The sequence below is a fragment of the Natrix helvetica genome (assembly GCF_964273705.1).
Source record: "Natrix helvetica genome assembly, chromosome: 1".
Classification (NCBI taxonomy): domain Eukaryota; kingdom Metazoa; phylum Chordata; class Lepidosauria; order Squamata; family Natricidae; genus Natrix; species Natrix helvetica.
This window is the reverse complement of record NC_138548.1, coordinates 292,722,886-292,732,935: the sequence shown is the minus strand read 5'-3', so window position 1 is coordinate 292,732,935 and position 10,050 is coordinate 292,722,886. Positions and strand designations below refer to the sequence as shown.

At 42.7% G+C, this 10,050-nt stretch overlaps 1 protein-coding gene across 3 annotated transcripts in view; it reads left to right on the top strand.

Annotated features, from left to right (window-relative positions):
* The first annotated feature begins 248 nt into the window (after positions 1-248).
* Positions 249-10,050, top strand: part of UIMC1 (ubiquitin interaction motif containing 1) — a 103,617-nt gene continuing 93,815 nt past the window's right edge. The window contains exon 1 of one of the 3 annotated variants that reach the window (XR_014175086.1): positions 249-724. Coding sequence is in view for 1 of the 3 variants with exons in the window: in XM_081949316.1 (XP_081805442.1) it covers position 724 (1 nt within the window). In the remaining 2 variants the exon portion in view is untranslated. The remainder of the gene's footprint in view (positions 725-10,050) is intronic. The other 2 variants (XM_081949317.1, XM_081949316.1) reach the window with 2 other exon arrangements.

The following is a 10,050-nucleotide window of genomic DNA, read 5'->3' as shown; positions in this document are numbered from 1 at the left end:
TGCATTCAAAGGGCAATTCTTGGTCAGAATCCTACAAAATTACTTCAGAATTGGGAAGTAAGCGGGGTGGGGAACTTGGAGGAAAAGAAACCGCTCAGCCATGTCGCGTCTACGGCACCGTAAACTCAACCCTTTCCTGAGGAAAAGAAGGTCACAAAGGACAACAAATCCAAACTGGCTGCCTCCAGTTCCAGCGCCAATGATTGCAGCCAGGCTCGAAAGGAGGACGCTCCCTCTCCAGAGGAGAAGGCGACCCGAGTTCCCGCGCGCTGATGGCGCACGCGCTCCTTCCCGCAGCGCGCTCGCGAGTACCCTTCATCTTAGCTACGGGACTTTGAAGCTCCCGGAGCCGACATGACTGTGGGCAAAAGGCCCGCTGTTGGCTGCGTTTGAATCTGCCGGCGAGAAGAAGCAAAAGAGTCCAGGACTTAACCGTTGTCTCCTGTCAGAGTTGGATAGGGAGGGGAAGGCGGGTGGGGAGTGACATAGACCCGGTGTAGGGGAGGGACTGGGTCGGTTGACTACAGTAATCCCGACTCGCCAAATTCGCTTGACAAATCTGCCTTTCGGATCCGTGGTGTGAAATCTCCCTCCATCTCGGGATCTTCTCCCAGGACTGGGTTGTCCCTCCAGAGAGAGTGAATCCTGTGAGCCTGCCTTTTTCCCCTCCCTGGGAATTGCGCTCTTTCTCATTCACTTTTTCCGCCCAAAGCAGGACGGGGAAGTAAGTTTGTAGGGGTACGGGGAAGGGGGGGGGGAGAAGGGTGGTTGTGTCGGGGGGTCGCTGACGCAGAAATCGTCAGAAAAGGCTTCTCATAGGACCAAGATATATATGTGTGTGTTCTGCTTATGAATTTGATGTAAAGGCACAGCTGTGGGAGTCCTTTCGGATGCATAATATGAGGAACCCCAAGAGTAATAAGATGGTCACATTAAGTCAATGGGTTCATCATTCGATTTAAAAGTCACGTCTTTTCGGTCCTTGCCCTGCTTATTATTTAAATCTGTTTGTTTCGATGGCTTTCAGTGCCAGACACTGGTTTGCTGCTACTTGCTCTTCACATTCCTGTGGAAAAATCTGTGTTCCGGTTTTCTCCCTCTGGTAACTTGCAGCATTTTCATACTATCCCGCCGCCATGATAAAAAAAAAAAGGTCGTTTTCACTAACTTCATTTTTGGAACAAGGATGGTAGGATAACTCGAGAAGTTCCTATATTGTAAACTATTAGTGAGGAAGATTTTCCTGGAACTGAAGTCATTTTAAAAATGTCTGTTCCTAGCTTAATGTGGTTAGCCAAAGAGGATAGAACTTTCTGCTTGTCTAATATCTGTATATAAAAAGAGGAATAAAACCCATTATTTGTGGCCTTATTTGCACTTCCAGTCCTTCAGACTATTGTACAAAAATGCTAAATAGAGCATCCCATAGGTGTTTAGAACTGGAAAACTTTTAGATATTTTAAAATATTCTCTTAAACTTTGGTTTTACTACCACAACAGTAGCACTTTCATTAGTGTCTCTTTCCAGATGTTTTCCACTTCGTTTACATGCTGCTGTATGTCATAGTTGAAGTTAACTCATGTGCAATTTAAGAGAACAAGCCTTATAGAATGCTGGTATTCTTGTTCATATACCTTGTCATTGGGTTTGTAAATACTAGTAGTATTATGTTCAAACAGTGTTTAAAATTGAATTCAGGCATTCATTTTGTTGAATGTATCTTGGTTGCTCTTTGATTTTCAATAATGGGAAAATTATGATTTAGGTCTTGATTGAATGGAAAAGTTCATTTTTTTTCTTCTGTTTCGATTTAGGTAGGTGGTAGGACCTAGCCAACTTGGCTAGGTAAAAAGCGAACAGCATCAAAGTTTATTAGTAGTTGAATGAATTATTAATTCATTTATTTGTCAAACTTAGATACCATCAATTTCAGAATGACTGAATGGGAGAACTTCAGGACTATGGGCTAGACTTGGGAGTTGAAGCAGGAAATTAGAAACTAATTGTGTATTTTTGATACTTCCCACTGGATTGCAAAACTGCTGCATGAGTTGTTTTGGAGATAAGATGAGAGAGGACCACAAGAAATACAGGATGTTATAATGCATACATATATGAAATGTGTATGTGTCTATATAAAATATTTATAAAAATAAATAATTATAAAACATTTATATATAGTACAGTATATTAAATAGATACAGCTAGTTGCATAACTTATAACAACAATTCAGCTCAAAATTTCTGTTGCTAAGCAAGACATTTGTTAAGTCCCATTTTACTACCTTTCTTCCCACAATGGGTAAGTGAATTACTGCAGTTGTTAGGTTAAAAACATGAAACTGACTTCCTCATTGACTTTTGCTTGTCAGAGGGTCACAAAAGGTGATCACATGACTCTGGAATACTGCAACCAATCCAGCAGTTTGAAAGTGGGCGACCATGAGTAGATAGATAAGTGTCACTTCAGTGGGCAGGGTTAGTGGGGACATGAAAGTGCCCCCAACTGGGTGTTCTCCAGGCAGTGGTGATGTTACCAGCTAATCCTTTCAACCCGAAGTGCTTCGGTGCTCCTGACGTGACTGTAGTACTGTAGTTGCCAAGTGTCTGGATTTTGATCATGTGACCATGGGAGTGCTGCACCAGTCATAAGTCACTTTTTCAGTAACATTTTTCACTTTGAATGGTCATTAAATGAACTGTTGTAAGATGAGGACTACCTGTATAAAGAACAAACCTGCCTGCAACTGCAACATAGAAGGTCCCAGATGGCAGGAAAAGGTTTGTTTACAGGGCATCAGATAGGTATACCTTGCAGCATCATTGCAGATTTGGAGGCTTAGCATACAGTGTTTTGATGCTATCCTGTCCTGTCTGTTTGCTGATTTTGTGTTTAGTTTGTGGTGTTCTTCCTTTAATAGTGACTAAATTACTGTATTGTATGAAATTAAACATAAGCATGTATTTGCATGTTTTTGGACTAATGAATAGCCTCTTGGAGTGTAGCCTGTTTTTCTTTTTCTTTTTTTTTAATTAACAAGTTTTATTGGTTTTTACAAATTTTTTCAAGGAAAAAGGGTTAAAAAGGGTATAGAAAATTTTGACAGCTACATCGTGCCCCCAAATCTCGCAACTTTTACAGGAAAAAAATAGAAAAACATCAACATTTGAATAGATATTAGCAGTTTTGGATTTAACACTAAGTCATCAATATATTTCAAACATTTTTTTATATCACTTCCGTAAAGGTACATTATAACAACAATTGCAATAATGTTTCAAATCACTTTTGTCACTTGAGTCTTCTGGTTGTTGCATCCCCCCCCCCAGTCTATTGGCAGAGCCTCAGCCCCTCCCTCCTTCATCTCTTGTGTACCATCCCCCGTTTCATCTAGGAGAGCATTATGTTTTTTAGTGAAAGCCTCCGCCTCCAGGATTGTATTTATTCTAATTCTGCTGTCTTCCCAGAAAATCAACATGCCTTCTGGTAATAACCACCCGAACCAGACCCCTTTATTATATAATTTTTTTGCTAAAGAGGAATATTTCTTCTTCTTGTCTTACTTTCTTTGGAATCTGTTTAAGAATGGTTATTTCTTTATCTTTATATTTTAATGGTCCCCCCCTTTGAGCTCGTAGAACCTCATCTCTTGTGGTCTTTCTGAGAAATTTAACATGAACTTCCCTTGGAACATTGTGTGTTCTTGCATATGCTGAATTAATCCTATAGATCAGGTCAATATCCCACCAGAGCTGTTGTTTATCTCTATTGATATATTCTGCTAACATTGTGGTCATAATCTCCTTAAGATCTTCGTTCTCAATTTCTGGCAGATTTTGGAACCTAAGGAAAAAAGACATCCTTTCGAATTCCATTTTTATCATGTGGTTTTCAAATTCTACGTTCCCCCTTTGGATTGTCTTAACCTCCTCCCTCATCCCAACCGCACCTTCCTCCAGTACACCTATTCTCTGTTCATTTTGTGTGGCTTGTTGTTGCGTTTCTCTGAGCTGATCATTTAAGTCTGTCAGTTGTTTTTTCAGTTCGTCCTGTCCCTTTAAGAGAGATTGAAGCATCTGGTGAATAGATAAGTCCTTTGAACTCTCTTCGGGGGCTTTAGGTTGTAAAAATAACCCCAATTGTGACTGGTGAGTAATCGGACTAGACGTAGAAGATGTCGGGGCCGAAGAAGCCTTGCCAGGCGGTAATTTTTTAGGACCCATCATGAAGCTCAGAGATAGTTATAAGTCTGTGCAAAGAAATGGCGTCTGTGGAAAAGCACAGCTGGTAGAGATCACAAGGCAAGCAAATCCAAAAGAGAATAAGTCTTCTAATGCAGCACCAGATCAAATAGATGAATCAAAATATTCCAAATCCAAGGGAAAGGCGTATTTAGAGAGGCTCCTGGAGATCTCTGGGGTGGAAACTAGTTCAGAGCCATAAAATCTTCCAAGGGAGGAATCTCATTCATAAAGACAAAGAAGAAGGAGGAAGTTGGCCATCTTGGCTCAGCCTCTACAGGTGGTCAGGAAACAACAAGTCCCCATACATAGTTTAAGGAAGAGTCAGTTCAACCATCCTTTCTCTCGCAATTGTGGTCAAAAATTATTCTTCCATTGTTTAGAGGAAGTGAAAGTAAGTTTTTAACTCTCTCTCTCTCTCCTATGAGAGGGAGAGATTTTGCAAGTGCCGCTTTTCCGACGGGGGTGGAAATTCCCCCCCCTCCAATCTTAGCTCTTCCAAGGGTTGAAACAAAGTTCTAAGAAAACTGCTGTCCATCAATTGAGTAAACAGTAAAAGACTTGGGGAGACTTCCCACCTCACCGCACTTCAGCTGTGTCCTTCAAATTGATCGTTTCCTTCCAGGCTCCGCTTGGCGAAGACGCGCGTCGGCATGCAGCGCCGCCGCTCACCCCCCACGCTTCCCAGCTCCTGGGGCAAAGCTGGAGACCCCCCGCTGCTGCCGCCGTTCCAGGGGGTCCCAGCAAGCCGCCCCTACGGCAGGGCGCCCCTCCAAGGCATCCTGTGCTCCCCCTAAACTTAAGGGGAGCCCACCGAAAAGGCGAGCAACGGACGCGCACATCCGTCGCCTTCGGGGACCGGAAGTCGTCTCCGAGTGTAGCCTGTTTTTCAAGACAGGACTACCGTATATAATATCTGTGGATCATTGAATTATTTCTATTGAGCAAAAAAAGCAATTTTCAAAAATTCGTGAGGTACAAAAGTCTATCACTTTTGTTACTAATTGACAAAATGATCCTTAAAAGTCAAAGAGAAGAAAAATCTTTTTATGACCCAGATACACTATAAAAAGACATTTCCACTTAATAAGATCAGAAAATGCATAGAAATTTTATGATTAGTAAAAACATTATTTCAAAGTGTCAATGAATGCAGGGAAAACAAAGAGATTGGAAAAGTCAGAATTAGCAATGAAATATTCCAAGGTGACTTATTTATTTTATCAATGATACTTTTTGCAGATAATTTAAGTAGAACCAAATATAAGTATCAACTCTCAAATGTCCAAAAATAATTTGTTCGCATGGTTATATATTCATGGATAACCTTAAAACATTTGCAAAATAAAAAGTAGAACTTGAATCTTTACTTTATACTACCCATGTATTCACTGAGGATGGCGAAATGCAATTCAGTCTAGGTAAGTGTGCTTAGTAATTGAAGACAACAAAATTGTTGAAGAAGATGGATTACAGCTAATAAATGGTAATACTATAAGACAATTGATGTCAGAAGGAGGATATAAATATTTAGAATTAATGTAGACCTCTGACTTACATGACTGAGTTAAGAAAATACTAGCTCTAATTATATAAGCTGAATCTGTAAAATTTAAATGCAGGGAACATAATTAAACCCATAAACACTCGGGCAGATCCTATTACTCAATATACCACAAGTATAATTGATTGGACATGGGCTGAATTAGATATCCTTGATAGGAAAGTAAGAGTATTAATGATCATGAATCATGATTTCCGTGTTGACAGATTTGTTGTAAATAAAGTAGGGAGGGGATTATTCCAAGTAAAGCAAATGGTAGAATGAAAAAAAATACAACTTGTATGATTATACCAGGCATAGTAACTGGTAGAGGTTTGCAAAGAAAAAGAAAGCTACCAAGTATTAAACAAAGCAACTGATAGTCCAACTAACACCTAAACTCCTCATGGGCAATATATTTATATCTCATGAATTCAATTTATTGGCTGCCTGTCTTGAGCATATTACCATGGGCAGCTAATAGAGAATAAAAACAAGGTACAATATTATAATAATAAATAACCGTATGCCCCCCCCCAATAAAATCAGACAGCATTATCAATATAATCTTGATACAGACATCCCCAGGCAGGGTTACAGAACCAGGTTTTACAGAAAGCCAAAAGGGTCAGGGTAAATATAATCTCCAGGAGATGGCACCACAACAGAACAGACTAATCTTACGTCCTTCCAGATGACCCTTTCTAATAGATGGGACTCAGATTGTGCCTCTGATGCTGGAACTCACAACATAGATAAATATATTGAAGAAAAATCTAAATTTGACTTGGCTAAAAACTGCAACTCTTCAAAAAGAAGCTGCAGTAACAATCACAGCAGCCCAAGCTATATAAACGTCATTAAAGCCAAAATTGAGTAGTACATTTCAGAAGAATTAACCTACAATCCTGCATTTTAACCATTGCGCCATCACTGCTCTTTCAACTGAAGTTGAAAGATTTTGGAAGAGAAAGTAAATTATACTGCTAATAATAATCTGAACTCAAAACCATACCTGTAGACTAGCCAAATATTTTGAAATTTTAAATTAATTGGACTTGACACCACTGTCTTGCTTGGAACTTTCTGCATACTATGATGATACCTCCATGATTCTTATGCTCTTGGTTAAAAACCATATTGTTAGAAAATACAGTACTCGGTCTAAACACTATGATTTTGGATGCATAGACAATAATTATTACTATTATTATATATACAACAACATGAAATAACAGTTGTCAGTTCTTTAGTTGATGTTGGCTTTCCTTTGAATCAAGTTCTTCCCTAAAACCTAGGATTGTTGTGGAAAGTTGTATCTGATGTTGTATCAGCCTAGTATATGTGTAAATCCAAGTAGTTTGGCCTTTTGTAATTGACAGCTTTTTCCCTCAAAAAAGAGGCTGAAAATCTGGGTGTGTCTTATACACTGAATACAGCATTTTATGGCTCCCGAAACTACACCCCTTCACCAAAATGGTCGTGCATAGCCTTTAGGAGGCTTTCAGAGTGCTCCTGGAGGCTGGGGAGGGCAGAAATGAGTGAAAAACGGACTGGTTTTTTTGCTCAATTTTGCCCCCCCCCCCGCCTCCTAAAGACTATCCAGGCCATTTTTTGCTTGTTTTTGCCCCCCCTCCCCCCAAGCACTCCACAAGTTTTTTAAAAAATTTCCTCTTCAAAACCTTGCTGAGTCTTATACTCTGGTGCGTCTTATACTCCGAAAAATATGGTATGTGTTCTATCCATGAACTAGGGCAGAGATTGCAACTTTTTTGTAGCAAAAGGTATATTTCTGTTTTTGTTTGGATTTTTTTACTCTGCAATTTCCTTAGCTTAATATAGGTGGTATGATGGTGACATTTGATATCAACAGAGCTGGATTATTCAGTTCAATTTAAGCAGTTTATGAGTAAGTGAGTGAAATTAAAGAAATGGCATTAAATTTATTGGATGATTATTGTATGTACTATATACATTATGTGTAAACCACCCATTTTTGTGTGGTGTTAATTGGCAATTGTTGGCAAATTATGGCAGTCTGCCACAATCTTATCAATAACTGGGTGGGGCCTTCAAGGGACCAAAGGATGATCACACTATACAAGATGCACTGTATGTCTGAATAATTGGTTTCCCATGCTTTTGTCTCTAGAATGTGTACAGTTTTCTGGACTAATTGCTCCCAATTGCTCATTTTAACTAATGGATTCCTATTTGTGGGTGAGATTCTTACTATAAGAAATTTCAGTTCATAATTTTCCAAACTAGGAGCAATTGTTTCTCAGAGTAGATTTCTGACAGTCATTTAAAGCTACAACCTATTCATGTTATGTGTCAGATTCTTTGTTCAAATACCTGCCTGCTCACTGGTTCACATACATTTAAGTGAATGGCGTAATAAGGTATATTACATGTACTAGATAGAGAGCTATAAACATATTTTAATGCAAAGCTTGTGTTTGGGTATATGTCATATAAATCATTTTATTTGTGTAGAACACCTTCTCAGTGTTAGGCAGTGTAAGGAAATGTAATACTGATATAGAACATACTGGTATATATGATATGCTACTCCCAGAGCAAATATCAACCTTTCTCATGTGAAATGCTGTTTCTATTTATGTGGTATGAATAGAAATTTGCCTTGCATAGATGAAAGCAAGGGTGAGAATCCAATCTCAGTGAATGATTGCAGCTCCTCATCTGCCCAATAGGTCTAGATAAGGCTGGTCTTATATAGTAAAGCTTCACCTATTGATGCTACCTATTTTCTTCTTGCGCAAAGACAAATATTCAATTCATTTTTGCTCCTACTTTATTCTTCATGAAGTGATTCATCTGTCATGTGCATACTTTCCTAAAAAGAGAAGACATTAGGTCCGTGATGGCGAACCTATGGCATGCGTGTGACAAGTGGCACGCGGAGCCATTTGTCAGGGCACGCAAGGCGCTGCCCTGCCAGTTGGCCAGCGCGCATGGGCGCGCTGGCCAGCTGAGTTCACCTTTTTAAAAGCTATTTTTCGCCTTCCCCAGGCTCCAGAGGCTTTATAGGAGCCTGGGGAGGGCGAAAAGAGCCTCCCCGCCCCCTCCAGAGGCTTCATGGACCATCCGGAGGCTTCCCTGAAGCCTTCGGAGCGCTTAAAACCACCTTCCGAGCAAACCAGAAGTGACTTCCGGGTTGCTCGGAGGGTCGTTTTAAGCGTTCCGAAGGCTTCAGGGACTGTCCGGACGGCGGAGGGAGGGGGGACTCTATAGCCTTCCTGCCATGCGTCCCGCACAGGAATCCGTCCCCTCGGGGCTTTGCGCGGGCGTCGCAAGGATTAAGCCGAAAGGGAGGGGGAGGGGGAGGGGGAAAGCGAAGGGGGCTTTGTTGTCCTCCTTCTCCTTCTCCTCCTTTCCCCCTCCGGCTCGAACGCGGCGCCGGGGCCCGGCAGGCAGCGAAAGAGTCGGAACCTGCCGACCAGAGGAAGAGGGTGAGAGGCGGGTCCTGTGAACGGCGGCAGCAGCGGTGGCAATAGTCGCAACTTGGCGGCAGGCCGCCCCGGCTGGGAGACAAAGGAGGGGAAAGGCGGCAGGCAGCCGAGTTGCGACTATTGAGCACGATGCGGCGGCGCCCGAGGCCGGGATCGAGGTGGCTGCGCGGCCTGCCTGGCGTGGCGCGGCTAGAGGAGGAGGCAGCGGCTCGGGCGGCTCGGCCGAGGCCCGACGGACTTCCCTTTGGCCGAGCCCATCCTGGTGGCGGCGAGGGCGGCAATGTGAAGGCTGGGCCCTGGCGAGCCCGCCGAGGCTGGGCGGAGTGGCACAAGGACGCCGGGCCCTAGGCGCCGCGTGGCGGAGGCGATCCGGACCCGGGCCCGGGCGATGGAGACGCACGTCTCGTGCCTGTTCAGGGAATGTCCTGAGGCTTCCCTGAAGCCTTCGGAGTGCTTAAAGCATTCTGAAGGCTTCAGGGAAGCCTCGGGACGTTCCCTGAAGCTTCCGGAGGGCCTCCGGGGGGCGGGGGAGGCTCTTTTCACCCTCCCCAGGGTCGTATAAAGCCTCTGGAGCCTGGGGAGGGCGAAAAAACATGTAAAATGGGTGTGTTGTGCGCGCATGCGCACTAGAGGGGGCGCATTGCATTATGGGTGTGGCACGCCCGCACACGACCCCCCCCGCGCTCCCCCCACTTGTGGCACGCGAGCCAAAAAAGGTTCGCCATCGCTGCATTAGGTGAACCATAAGAGCCTGTTTATGCCTTCCAGGGTTTGGGGAACATGCAGAATAG